Source organism: Papio anubis, chromosome 17, assembly GCF_008728515.1.
Source record: "Papio anubis isolate 15944 chromosome 17, Panubis1.0, whole genome shotgun sequence".
NCBI classification, from domain to species: Eukaryota; Metazoa; Chordata; class Mammalia; order Primates; family Cercopithecidae; genus Papio; species Papio anubis.
Window position 1 is genome coordinate 66,495,516 of NC_044992.1, and position 12,966 is coordinate 66,508,481.

Here is a 12,966-nt window from a genome sequence, read left to right on the forward strand (position 1 = left end):
TTCATTTTATGATGTTCGTTTTATACTGAGGCATGTTTTCAGTTTCAGTTTTTCACATGCAGTCTGGTGTGAGACTCCAGGATCAAGGGGGCTCGGAGGCCTTAGGCAAGTCACCTTACTTATCTAAGACTGTTTCCCTGCCTGGAAAATACCCTGCAAGCCTCCTGTGGTTGTGTTTTGAAAGCATGCCTGGCCTTTCTTGACAGCCACCCCAGATGATGGCAGGGCATGGAAGACTGTTAGGAGTCAGAGTGCCCCCCTCAGGTGGAGGGAGACTGGGCCAGCTCTACTTTGTAAGCCGTGGGTGCCAGGTAGCCCGGCCACCCTGAGCTTGTGCCTCTACTGCCCCCACGTGGCCAGTCAGGTGCAGCTGCTCCTAGAGGTGCAGGGTGAAGAGCAGATGTGAGAGCACCAGAGGGACATAGCTGATGGCCTGACGCTGTCTTCAGGAGGGCACCCCGAGGGGCCTCTGCTTCCTCAGTGCACCCTGAGCTTCATCAACAGAGGGGTGTTCTCCGGCCACAAGGAGCTGTATCCAACACTAATGCCTTTAAACTCAAGCCTGGCTCCAGGAGAGAGGAGGAGGGACGCTAGGTTGAGGGGCCAGGCCACACTCTCTCTGGACCACCTGTTGTTCCCGGGTCAAGCTCCCAGGGTCACAGCAGCCTGCTTCTGCAGGACAAGAGGACCAAGCTGCCCTTGAGTAGACATGGAGGCTGGGCCTCCTGGTAGCTCTTGATACAGACTAAATGGGAAAACTAGGAAAGCTGGCCATGCCTGGAGCTTCACTCCCAGCCAGGGCAGCACCTCTGGCCTCCAAGGAGAAAGGTCTCTCCACTCCCATCCATGCTCCAGGTACCCCTGCACCTCCAGCTCCCACCTTCATCCCAACATCTCCCATGGATTCCTGCCCTCCATGCCAGTTTCCTAGAGTCTGGGTCTGGCTTTGGCCAGGAGGGGAGAAGGGAACTGGCCCTGGCCCTGGCCCTGGAGTCTGCTCAGCCACACCGCCAGCTGGAGGGAGGCCACAGCAAGCCCCGCCACAGTCTGAAGGGCCCCGAAAGGTGATTCCCAGCCTGGGGCTGGGCCAGGAGCACTCTCCCAGTGCAGGGCTCTGGTCTTTGGAGTGCGTGGGCCCAACACCCTGCTCACACAGGGTGGCTGCCCACAAGGCCCAGCCATCAGCAGGGCTCTGCCGACCCATCTCTGTAAGGCTTCTCTTCCACGTGGCTGGTCTGCTCCAGAAGCCACTGATGCTCGGACTCACTCACTGTCAGTCGGAGGGTCACCTCCTGAAAAACGCTGCTCGCAGATACCTACGTGAGCCAGAGAGAACAAAGCCTGCTAAGTTACAGTATTAACACCACCAGGCCCACCACCCAGGTCTAGGCCCCACTCTGCCCAAGGACATCCTTACCTGCTCAAAGTGAAGTTTCTGGAACATCCGGATGCTTGGTTCATTTTCTTGCCCAATTTTAGCCTCAAACTTGGTCAGACCTAGTGTGGTCACTCCTCGCAGAGATGAGAGAGGGGCAAGTAAGGAGGCGCCTACCCCCACCCCTCCTGTCCCAAGCTGCAGAGGAGGAACCTTCACCTGCCCCCAACCCTCAGACCTGAACAAGGTTCACATGGGGCCTGGCCACTTCCCGCATTGTCTGCTCACACTTTCTTACCGTAAGACAGCATCGCGAGAACGGCCTCAGTGCCAAGGCCCTTACCCCTGCAGCTGGGCTCTAGGAGAAACAACAGGAGCGGCACTGATGCCATGTGCCAGGCTCCAGTGTGGGCACTTGACAGACACCATCTCATTTAATTCTCAACAACTCTGAAGTTGCTACTATCATTACCATTCTGCAGACGAGGAAACAAGCACAGAGAAGTGCGAAAGGCCTCACAGCTTGCAACCCAGCAATTTGACTTTAAAGTTGACTCCTTTACCTCATGGAGTCAGTATGCTGCTTCACGGGGATAGTCAGTAGCCACTTGGGGGAAACTGAGGACCAAGAAGGAGCAGAAACAGGAGAGCCTCCCCCTGTAATATGACAAGATGCTCCAGAGAAGACCATTTATTTTCTGAGGGTCCCCAGCCCACCCCAAGTATGGGACTGACCATCCTTGAATGTACCCCATACCAAGGGTTAAGTTCACGCCTAAGCACAAGGAGTAAAGTGATGTGCCTGAGGGTGTACCACCAGGCTGAGGGGGGCTAGGTGGGCAGGCTGCCCAGCCAGGCCCTGGGCTCACCAACATGGAGCCTCCCAGTGAGCCCTGTGAGTGCCCACCCTATGCGGCCTCTGCAGGCTCAGGGTCAGCATATCTGACAGCCAAGAGTTGGGGGAAGGCAGGGCTAGGTGAAACAAACCTGCAATCATGACCTCGATCTCCCCCAAGGTGGGGTCTTCTAGATCTGTGAGGAAGAGGTTCACATCTCCCACCATGCAACTCTCTTCGGTGGCGCCTGGCTGGGCCTGCCACTTCTCGGCATCCAGCACAATGAAGGTACACTCTGAGGAGGAGGTGACAGGGCTGTCACACACACTTCCCAGAGGAGAGAAGAGAGGATGGTATTCCTACCCAAACCAGAGCACTGCAGAACACCAGCATCTCTGAGTCTGCCAGGAGAAGAGGGGGTCCCAGAGCTTCCTTCAGCTCATTACAAAAGTCCAAATCTGCCTCCTACAGAAAAAGCCTCTCCAACCAGCAACCAAATTCTAAGACAGCAGGGAAGACAGAGGAGCACGGTCACCACACTAGGCTGTGGTGAGGGATGTGAGGGGCAGGGCGGAAATTTACAGCCCTACTTTCTCTAAATCCTTCCAAGCCCAACGCAGTGCGTGGGGAAGAGGACAGAAGGGTCAGCCACAGGGACTGGCTTCAGGGGCATGAGAATACAGGAGTTCTAGCACCTTTCAGGCTTTTCACAAAACTTCTGTAGCCGGGACTGGGAAAGGGAGGGAACCTGGAGACTGACTGTGGATCAGCCCTCCTAGTACCAGGGCTAGGGAGAGTGGGGGGCACTCCTCACTGTCTGCATCTTCCCGCCAGCTGCGCTGCATGGCATACTCCTGCTCCAGGGTCAGCGGCTCTGAGGCTGTCAAACGCTGCAGCTCCTCTGATTTCATCCACTCATGATACCTGCTGGGACAGAGGGGTGACCTTAGACATAGAGGACTCATTCAGAGGCATATGTCTGACACCTTATAATGTGAGGGTCCAGAACCCCACAGGGCTAACATAGGGCTCAAAGAAGACCCAAACGGTTATGACTGCTCCTAAGGCAGGGGCCACGGGCACAAGACCCAGAAGCAAGCTAGTCTTACACGAGAACAGCAGGAGGAGTCAGTTCTATCTGTCCAACTTCCTATCCTGTCTGGGATCAGTGCGGAGGAGCAGTCTGAAACCAAACATTCTTCACATTCCAGAAGGGGAAGTATATGGCAAGCTGACCTCAACAAAGGCGGCTGGACAGATCCCCACAAAGTTAGGGCACCAGGAACCCTCAAACCGAACACTACAAGTAGAGAATACCCAGCTACAGCACCCCTACCCCAATCTACCAGCCATGTGCCAACTGCCCCCAGAGGAATCCCATCAGGACTCGGTCCTGGCCTTTCAAATGGTAGATATCACAACTCATCAGCTCAGAGTTTAAGGACAAGCTAACGTTAAGTCTCCAAGAACGGAACATAATCCCTGGCACCAGGGAAACATCACTAATTTATGATTAGGCGAAAAGACAATTTCTTTTTCTTACACATTTTAGTTTACATAAAGCAATTCCTTGCTGAAAGGCCAAAAAGAAAGCTGAGAGAAAGAAAGGGAAGAGGATGGGCAGCTCCTTCCAAGGAAGTCACAGTCCCTAGCTTCTGCTATTTTTTTTTTCTTTTTTAATTTTTTTTTTTTTTGTGAGACGGAGTTTCACTCTTGTTGCCCAGGCTGGGATCACAGGCATGTGCCACCACACCCAGCTAACGTTTTTGTATTTTTAGTAGAGACGGGGTTTCTCCATGTTGGTCAGGCTGGTCTCTTTTTTTTTTTTTCCCTGAGATGGAGTCTCCATCACCCAGGCTGGAGTGCAGTGGCGCGATCTTGGCTCACTGCAAGCTCCGCCTCCTGGGTTCACGCCATTCTCCTGCCTCAGCCTCCCAAGTATTAGGGACTACAGGTGCCCGCCACCATGCCCAGCTAATTTTTTTATATTTTTAGTAGAGACGTGGTTTCACCGTATTAGCCAGGATGGTCTCGATCTCCTGACCTTGTGATCTGCCCACCTCAGCCTCTCGTGCTGGGATTACAGGCCTGAGCCACTGCGCCCAGCCTTTTTTCTTTTCTTTCTTTTTTTTTTTTTTTTGAGACAGAGTCTTGCTCTGTTATCTAGGCTGGAGTGCAGTGGTGTGATCTCAGCTCACCGCAACCTCCCCCTCCCTGGTACAAGCAATTCTCCTGCCTCACCCTCCCAAGCAGCTGGGATTACAGGTGCCTGCTACCAAGCCCAGCTAATTTTTTTGAGTTTTCTTAAAGACAGGGTTTCATCATGTTGGCCAGGCTGATCTCGAACTCCTGACCTCGTGATCCAACTGCCTCAGCCTCCCAAAGTGCTGAGATTACAAGAGTGAGACACCCGGCCTTTTTTTTTTTTTTTTGAGACAGGTTCTTGCTCTGTCACTCAGGCTGGAGTACTGTGGTGCAATCACAGCTCACCGCAGTCTTCAGCTCCTGGGCTCAGGCAATCCTCCCACCTCAGCCTCCCTAGTAGCTGGGACTACAGCTGTGAACAACCATGCCTGACTAATTTTTATATTTTTTGTAGAGACGAGGTCTCGCTATGTTACCCAAGCTGGTCTCGAACTCCTGGGCTCAAGTGATCCTCCTGCCACAGCCTCCCAAAGTCCTGGGATTACAGGCGTCAGCCACGGCACCCAGCCTTTTTTTTCCCCCCCCATATGTAGTTATTTCTCACAACCAATGTTTCTTCTTAGGGGAAACAGCCCTGAGACTGGGGCTGTACCTCACATAGCTCTGGATGCTGCTACGCGCCCTATGTCAAGCAGGAAGATACCTGGGCACATGCTCCGAGGTGTAGGGTACAAGTACCACCTTCTTCCCCAGCAGCATGGTGTTCTGATTCAACCTCATGGTAGCAGCCTGCATGCAGATAGGGAGAGCAAAGACTTCAGGACCCTGAATTTCCTCTAACTTTGGGTGGGCGCTCCGGCGTTCCTGCTGGGGCTAAGTTGACTTACATCATTCTTTCCTTCCAGACACTCCAGAGAATACAGACTCCAAAAATTCTTGCAAGAAAGAGAACCGGGCTGGTTAAGGATAATTAAACAATCTTTGACTCCCACCCCAGGGGGCCAAGCCTGGGCTCCGTTTCTGCCGGTTCCTTCCGTCCACTCCCCAGAACTTCGATTCCTCAAACCCAAGCACCAAGTACCAAGCCTTATCTCCAGAGCTCCCATTACTTGCCCCAGTCCAGGGATTCCAACCCAGAGTCAACTTTCAGCCCTGCCTTAAACCTGCTTCCAACCTCACCGTGGCGACCACCCCACGGGGCTCTGCCCACTCCCTCCTCCCCGCCCCCGACCACTTCAGGGTAAGGCGGGCTTAGTCTCAGGCCCTCCCCTTTAAGTGGCGTTCTAGACCACTCTCCTCGACCCTCCAACCACGCGGACCCGGGTACTGCCAAGCTCACACCCACCCACCACCGACGAAGTCGTCCACTGCAGAAGGGGTGATCCACCTCCTCCAACCAGCCACTGTCCCAGGCCCGACCGGCTGCCGCCCCTCCCGCATGCGCGTGACAGCGCGCCCCGCCCACTTCCGCCATGCTGACGGCAGCCGCCTTGCCCCAATCCCGGTCCCGCCCCCGCGAGGCGCCCAATCAGCGCGCCCGAGGAAGGTGGGCTGCGGGGCGGGCGCATGCGCGCCGCGGACGCTGGTGCGGGACAGCTGGCGCCGGCAGCAGCCTACCGGCGGGAGGTGGTGACTTCGGAGCTGGCTGTGCTGCAGGTGTCGTGTCGGGTCGGGTCGGGTCGGGTCGGGACGGGCGAGAGAGGACTGGACGGGATGGGATAGGTTGGGGCGGGGCGGGGCTGCATCAGACTCGGGACTCCTCCAGGAGGCAGAGAGAGGGAGAGGCTGGGAGTGGGGCTCTTGAGAAAAGAGGGAGCTTTGAGGGTGGGGAACCCTAAGAGAGTAGGTTGGGCCAGGGAGTGGAGGCCCCGTTAAGAAAAGAAGGCCTTAGGGCCTTGAGTGGGGTTGGAGGGGTAATGTAGGAAAGCCCCCAGCTCCCTGCCCTAGGCAGAGGCGGCAGACAGTTCCTTGGGCTCCCCTGTGTGGTACTGAGCTCCTGGTTCCTGGAATTAAATGGGGATAACCACCCCAGAGCGTGGAAAGGGGGCTCTTGTGGTGAGTGAGACTTAGTGGCTTTAGAGGCCCCTTCAATCACTTGCACTCCGAGCAGCATTGAAAACATCCGTGCTGGGCACAGAGCAGTGCCATGCACAGCAAGGGAAAAGTTAGAAGAAATCGTCCAGATTTCTGTCATCCGGGGTGACCCCTCCCTCGGGGTTGAGTCTTGTGACAGATACTGAGGCCCTAAGTGTCTGTGATAAAAGAACCAGAGGTGGTGGGGGAAGTCTACAAGCCTCCTCCCACCCCTATCTCAGTCCATCCGACAGGTGAACTCCGCTCTTTTGTTTTAAGGAGCGGCAGCAGCCGCTGCCCCTGCACCTAAGGAACCTCGGCTGCCAGCCCTTCCTCACTTTTGGAAATGGCGGGTGAAATTACAGAGACCGGGGAACTCTATTCTTCCTACGTAAGTGTGACATATAGAACCTTTTGCTCACTGAAGTGTTCCTGGCTTCTAGAAAAGCACACTGCTTCCTGGGGATGGGACTAGTGAGTGCTGCTGCTTGAGCAAACAGTGGTGGAAGCAGGATGGGGGAGTTCCATGGGGCAGCGGCTACATGGCTACTCTGGTGGCTCAGAATGTAAGTCAGATTTATTCTCTTTTTAAGGTGTTTGTCAGAGTGGTCAAACCAAACAAAATCGCCGTGCTGTTTGTAATGTTAATCCTGGGCGAGGCGCGGTGGCTCACACCTGTAATCCCAGCAATTTTTGAGGCCCAGGTGGGCAGATGTCCCGAGGTCTGGAGTTCAAGACCAGCCTGGCCAACATGGTAAAACCCTGTCTCTACTAAAAATACAAAATTAGCCAGGCATAGTGGCATGTGCCTGTAATCCCAGCTACTCGGGAGGCTGAGGCAGGAGAATCACGTGAACTCCGGAGGCGGAGGTTGCAGTGAGCTGAGATCGAGCCATTGCACTCCAGCCTGGGCAAAAGGAGCGAAACTCCGTCTCAAAAATAAATAAATAATGTTCATCTCCAGGGTACCACTTGCCTGCAGTGCTGCCCTTCAGATGAACAGTGATTGACAGCTGTTGACTCTGGGTTTTGCTCATCTCAGTAGTTGGAAATCACTTTGATCTTTACTGAATTTTAAATTGCACAACTTTTATAGTCTTGGATGGCGTAAGAAGCAGCGAAAGCATACAAAGACTTCTAATTACAGTTTGGTGGACTCTGCAATTAGAACAGCTAGCGTGATTGATTTCACTGTCTTAGGTCTGTGTTACCTCTCGCTGCCCCCAACACATACTCAATTTATCTTCTCTATGTAACGTATAATTGGTCATAGTTGTTACATCACAGGGCCATCTTGTCTGGATAAGTAGCCAGAGGGTTGGAATAATCAGATGGTTGACTCAGGTTGTTACCAACTATCCCAGGTAAAAGCAACACTGCCCTAAGTAGCAAGAGTCTTCTTTCTAGAACTTGACCTGCCTTCAACAGCTGCCCTGCCTCGTACATAGCTTCCTAGCCTGGGGATCCCTGGTCTTTTTCTGCTAGCTTCACAGACTAGCATTGTGGTGTGATGGACAAGGAAGTGTCTCCACAAGGAAGTGTCTTAGAGAGACTTCCTTCACAGCTGGAAGAAAGCCTTCCTGATTCCAGAGTCTTCCTATTGGGCCTGTGCCATTCATGTGTGGCAGTAAAGGAACCTTCTTCACCCTTCACCTCTGTAATTTCTCGGGGGAAGTGTTTTTTTTTTTTTTTTTTTGTTTGTTTGTTTTTGAGACAGAGTCTCGCTGTCGCCCAGGCTGGAGTGCAGTGGCGCGATCTCGGCCTACTGCAAGCTACGCCTCCCGGGTTCACGCCATTCTCCTGCCTCAGCCTCCCGAGTAGCTGGGACTACAGGCACCCACCACCTCACCCGGCTAGTTTTTTTGTATTTTTAGTAGAGACGGGGTTTCACCGTGTTAGCCAGGATGGTCTCGATCTCCTGACCTCGTGATCCACCCATTTCGGCCTGCCAAAGTGCTGGGATTACAGGCTTGAGCCACCACGCCCGGCCTTTTTTTTTCTTTAAGACAGAGTTTCACTCTGGTTGCCCAGGCTAGAGTGCAATGGCGCAATGTCAGCTCACTGCCTCCGCCTCCTGGGTTCAAGCGATTCTCCTGCCCCAGCCTCTCAAGTAGCTGGGACTACAGGCTTGCAGCACCATGCCTGGCTAACTTTTTGTATTTAGTAGAGACAGGGTTTCACCATGTTGGTCATGCTGATCTTGAATTCCTGACCTCAGGTGATCCACCTGCCTCGTCCTCCCAAAGTGCTAGGATTACAGCTGTGCGCCACTGCACCCGGCCTCTCAGGGGAAGTCTTTCATGAACCCTGGAATGGAATGAATAGTGTCCCTCTCATTTGTGGAATTATGTAAAGCTCTCAGCCTCCTGCTGTCAGCGATGAACTCTCCATGCTGTCTATTAATATAAAAGTCACCACGGTTCCTGCTTTTTCTTACAACATCTGTAAACTTAAAGATAAGGAAATGAGTCATCCCTGTAACTAAGTTTTGTAAGGAAAACACTTTGATATGTCCCCATTTCTTGTGTGTCCAGTTGTTTAAGGGGTCCTTTCACAGGTCACGTGCCCACAGGAAATCAGGAAGTTAGGCCCGCAAGCTTCAGTGCCCTCTGCCCTTTTTTGTTCTCCATCTCCTATGTGTTTTATTTCATTCAGGGTGTTTGTTGCCCAGAGGGCCAGCTCTGGGCATTGGCCATAAACAAGTGCTTGTGTTCTTTTATCCTGCTGGTGAAGAGAGATGTAGGGAGGAGGTGGGGTGGGGTGGGGATGATGTGGCATCAAACAGGAGGTATAGTGGTCAGTGTTCTGAGGGGAGAAGATGCCTGCTTCCTGAGGGTTCCTTCACTCCCCCATCCTGGAACAATTCTTGGTCCTCTGTAAGACCAGAAGAGTTTGTTGTCACTGAGCTCAGATAAGGTGTGGAACTAACTTGCTGCTGATGCTGCTCTGACTACCCCAGCAGGCCCCAGCTCAAGACAATGTGAACAGAACTCTGCTCTGGCTGCGTTGGAAAACCAAGAAACGGGGCATGTAATTCATACATGTGCTTCAGCGCATGGTCATTTACAAGACAAAGCCTCTCCTTAGTTCTTTATTGCCCATTCATTTTGAGTTCTTTTCCCCTTCAGGAGTTCCAAGGATGTTCGCTTTAGCTTGAATTATTCTGCCTAAAATATTTGTAACAAGTAGATGAGCCACCTAGGTGGCTCAGATGTCCCACTCTCTCAAGGATAGTGCTGAACACAGGAACATGGTTCAGACAGGTACGTGTCCCCGTAAGGGATCTCAGGACAGGCATGTCTGTTTCTCCATTTATGAGGACCAGGAGTGACACAGAACTGAAGTGGTTGTCGTGTGATCAAAATACAGGATGCCGTAGGTCACGCCCGACAGAAGGGTCAGCCACTGAGGGTGCCTCTGCCTGCTGGTTCCTGCTCAAGATTGTTGTGGTTGCTTTCGAAGGAGAGAGTGCTTGTTTCACACCCTGAAATCCTAGTCATTGCTTCCGCATCTTTGCTGCCTTCTGTTTCCTTTGACAACTGTCAGAAGGGAAGCTGTTGAAAGATACTGGTGACGTCTGCCCCATGCAGGTCATGAGTGAGGCTACTGGGTGGAGGTGAGGCATGTGGGATGCTGCACTGAGCTCTCTAGAGCATAGGAGAGCAGGCCAGCAGTCCCAAGGAGCAGTGCCTGTGCCTCCAGTGCAGCCACAGAGGAAGAGGTGAGAATTGGAGGTAACTCAGTTTAGGACGCATGCATTGGTCTTCATTATCGAGACTGCAGTAGAGCCTGTTCCTCAGCTTTCTGCCACTACTTCCCAGAGTCTGGCCCACAGAACCGTCCCACGACCAACAAAAGAGAAGGTCTCCTTTCTCTTCCTTCCCCACAACCCCTCCTGACCCAGCCTGTGGCTCAGCCCAGATTTGCTTCCTGCCTCTATGTCTGCTCCTTGTGATTGGCCCTCACTGATTACCTTTACAGAAGGTAAAGAGGATTGAATGCTTACTAGGACTGCCGCAGTCCTCAGAAAGCAGAGAAGTCCTACATTACCCTGCAGGATTCCCTGAGTGCCCACTAAACACACAGGGCTTGCTTTGGAACTGAAAAAATTGCAACAAAGCAAGACAACTGCAGTTACCCATTTCTGCTCTCAACTGTAGTTTCTCTCTTCATTTATTTCTTTGTAAAGTTCTTAAAGGTTCGTAAGTTTCTTTTGGGAGCATGCTTATTTCATTGTACCTCTCTCTACAGCAGTGGTTGTCAACTAGTGGTGATTCTGCCCCTCAGAGGACAGTAGGCAGTGTCTAGAGGCATTTTTGATTGTCAGGACACTAATGGTTGGAGAGAGGTTGTTACTGGCACCTAGTGGACAAAGGCCAGGGATGTCACTAAACATCCTACAATGCACAGGACAGGCGCCCATCATGAAAAAAGACTTGGCCCCCAAATTTCCACAGTGCCCAAGCTGAGAAACCCTGATCCACAAGAGACCTTTGACTTTTACATCCCAAGACCTTTAAGCTTCCCTGAATTTACAAATGCCTCTTATACTGTTTAGTTTCTCTATAAAACTTTTGCCCAAGAACCATTACTTTCTTTTTCTTAAGACAGGGTCTCACTCTGTCACCCAGTGAGCAATTACAGCTCACTGCAGCCTTGACTTCTGGGCTCAGGTGATTTTCCCATCTCAGTCTTCCAAGTAGCTGGGACTACAGGTGCTTACCAACATCCCTGGCTAATATTTCTTATTTTTTGTAGAGACAGAGTCTTGCTACATTTCCTAGGCTGGTCTCAAACTGCTAGACTCAAGCCATCCTCCCACCTCAGGAGTGCTGGGATCACAGGCATGAGCCACCATACCTAGCCTAGAACTATCACTTTCTTATGCCTCTTTGCTTTCTCTTTGCTTCCATTATGGGAAATCATTCTCCATAAAGAAATAAGGTTTTTATCTCTTTGTAAGTATTACTGCTTACAGAAGCGATAAGCAGAGCACAGAGCTGCAGGGAGGGCAGATGTTAGGTTGTCTGCTGGGGTCTGTTCTGTTAGTGCCCTGCTCCAAATGCTCCAAAACATCCAATCCCCTGTCCCATCCAAAAGGGCTCTGTGCAGTCTGACTGCAGCCTCTTCCAGCCCCACCCCTGCCCAGCTCACTGTGCTTCAGCCACACAGGCCTTCTGAAAGCTCCTGCAGCCTACCTGCCTCTTTCCCACTGTAGGCCTCTGGACCGGGAAGTCTCTCCCTCGTCTGTTGCCTGGGCAGCATCTTCTCATCCTCCAGCTCCCTTCCTGTTTCCAGTGCTTTCCCACTGTGTCGTCTCACAGCGCCCTGATTCTTTGCTTCATAACGCCTCTGTCAAGCTGAAACCGTAGTTGTTTTCTTCCCAGGCTGGAGTGCAGTGGCATGATCTCAGCTCACTGCAACCTCTGCCTCCCGAGTTCAAGTGATTCTCATGCCTCAGCCTCCCGAGTAGCTGGGATTACAGGCGTGCACCATCATGCCCGGCTAATTTTTTGTATTTTAGTAGAGATGGAGTTTTGCCATGTTGCCCAGGCTAGTCTCGAACTCCTCAGCTGAGGCAATATGCCCACCTCAAAGTGCTAGGATCACAGGTGTGAGCCACCGCACCTGGCCTGTAGTTGTTTTCCTGTTGTCTGTCTCCTCCTTAGAATGTAGCCCCATGAGTTCAAGGGCCATATCTGTCTGGTTTATTATCATATCCTCAGTTCCAAGCACAGGGCCCAGTCTGTAGAAGGCTCTTGTTTGTTGTTGAATAAATGAACAGAACTGAACTAGCTAGATGACCCATTCCCACCCTTGTACACACGAGCATGAAAGTGCCAGTGATTGAAACTAACCTCAGCAAAAGTAAACATGAGTTAGTTATAGACATTCACAGTTACTGTGAAAAGCCAGAACTTCCCATTCAGAAGACCAGCAGTGGGCTGTGTGTTCCCTGTCTCGCCCAGCTTCTGCCCTCAAAATTATTCTAGCAGCACCACTCTAAGCCAGGACTCCCAGAGGGGAATCATATCATGATGATGTTGTGATCCAAGCAAGGCAGTAGGAAGATGATTCAAACTTGTTTTCATCCTTCTGGGATTTGTCTGTGGGATCAAACTGAGGTCGCGGACTGGGCGCAGTGGCTCACTCCTGTAATCCCAGCACTTTGGGCAGCCGAGGCGGGTGGATCACCTGAGGTCGGGTGTTAGAGACCAGCCCAGCCAACATGGCGAAACGCTGTCTCTACTAAAATTACAAAACTTAGCCAGACATGGTGGTGGGTGCCTGTAATCCCAGCTACTCCAGAGGCTGAGACAGGAGAATCGCTTGAATCTGGGAGGCGGAGGTTGCAGTGAGCCAAGATCACACCACTGCACTCCAACCTGGGTAACAGAGCAAGACTCCGTCTCAAAAAATAAAAATTGAGATTGTGATGTCCAAAACTGGATGATGAAGACTCTCAGCCTCACGTCAGAGATAACCCAAGCAGGGTCCAGTGCAATCAGCTGGGTGTTCCCATCTCCAGCCTGTGTG

The 12,966-nt window shown here is 52.1% G+C and overlaps 2 protein-coding genes across 24 annotated transcripts in view; one reads left to right on the plus strand and one right to left on the minus strand.

Moving 5' to 3' along the window:
* NAT9 (N-acetyltransferase 9 (putative)) lies at positions 1-5,826 on the minus strand. Of its 21 annotated transcripts, none has more exons than XM_021927924.2 (8): positions 5,702-5,826; positions 5,244-5,291; positions 5,060-5,145; positions 3,026-3,138; positions 2,363-2,506; positions 1,674-1,733; positions 1,418-1,512; positions 1-1,316 (listed from the first exon to the last, which is right to left on the minus strand). In XM_021927924.2, the coding sequence occupies exons 3-8, from the start codon at positions 5,134-5,136 to the stop codon at positions 1,182-1,184; spliced, it is 624 nt and encodes a 207-aa protein (XP_021783616.2). In that variant the 5' UTR covers positions 5,137-5,145; positions 5,244-5,291; positions 5,702-5,826; the 3' UTR covers positions 1-1,181. The 21 variants fall into 21 exon arrangements, 19 of the variants coding, with proteins under 19 accessions (XP_021783616.2, XP_021783618.2, XP_021783619.2 ...); XM_021927926.2 differs by having other exon boundaries at positions 5,706-5,788; XM_021927927.2 differs by having other exon boundaries at positions 5,684-5,784.
* A 77-nt stretch (positions 5,827-5,903) lies between these two features.
* Positions 5,904-12,966, plus strand: part of TMEM104 (transmembrane protein 104) — a 63,644-nt gene continuing 56,581 nt past the window's right edge. For 2 of the 3 annotated variants that reach the window (XM_021927932.2, XM_009191194.4), the window contains exons 1-2: positions 5,904-6,012; positions 6,709-6,820. In XM_021927932.2, the coding sequence (XP_021783624.1) occupies positions 6,776-6,820 (45 nt within the window). In that variant the 5' untranslated portion in view covers positions 5,904-6,012; positions 6,709-6,775. Of the gene's footprint in view, positions 6,013-6,671; positions 6,821-12,966 lie in introns of all 3 variants that reach the window. The other variant, XM_009191193.4, reaches the window with a different exon arrangement.

What these genes read in the sequence shown, in the direction of transcription:
- NAT9 (XM_021927911.2), bottom strand. Translation starts at nt 5,462, where the DNA reads ATGGGAGCTCTGGAGATAAGGCTTGGTACTTGGTGCTTGGGTTTGAGG. An exon ending in GTCTGGAAGGAAAGAATGAT is followed by an intron (nt 5,146 to 5,243) that starts GTAAGTCAACTT and finishes ATCTGCATGCAG; the next exon opens with GCTGCTACCATGAGGTTGAA. An exon ending in ACCTCGGAGCATGTGCCCAG is followed by an intron (nt 3,139 to 5,059) that starts GTATCTTCCTGC and finishes CCTCTGTCCCAG; the next exon opens with CAGGTATCATGAGTGGATGA.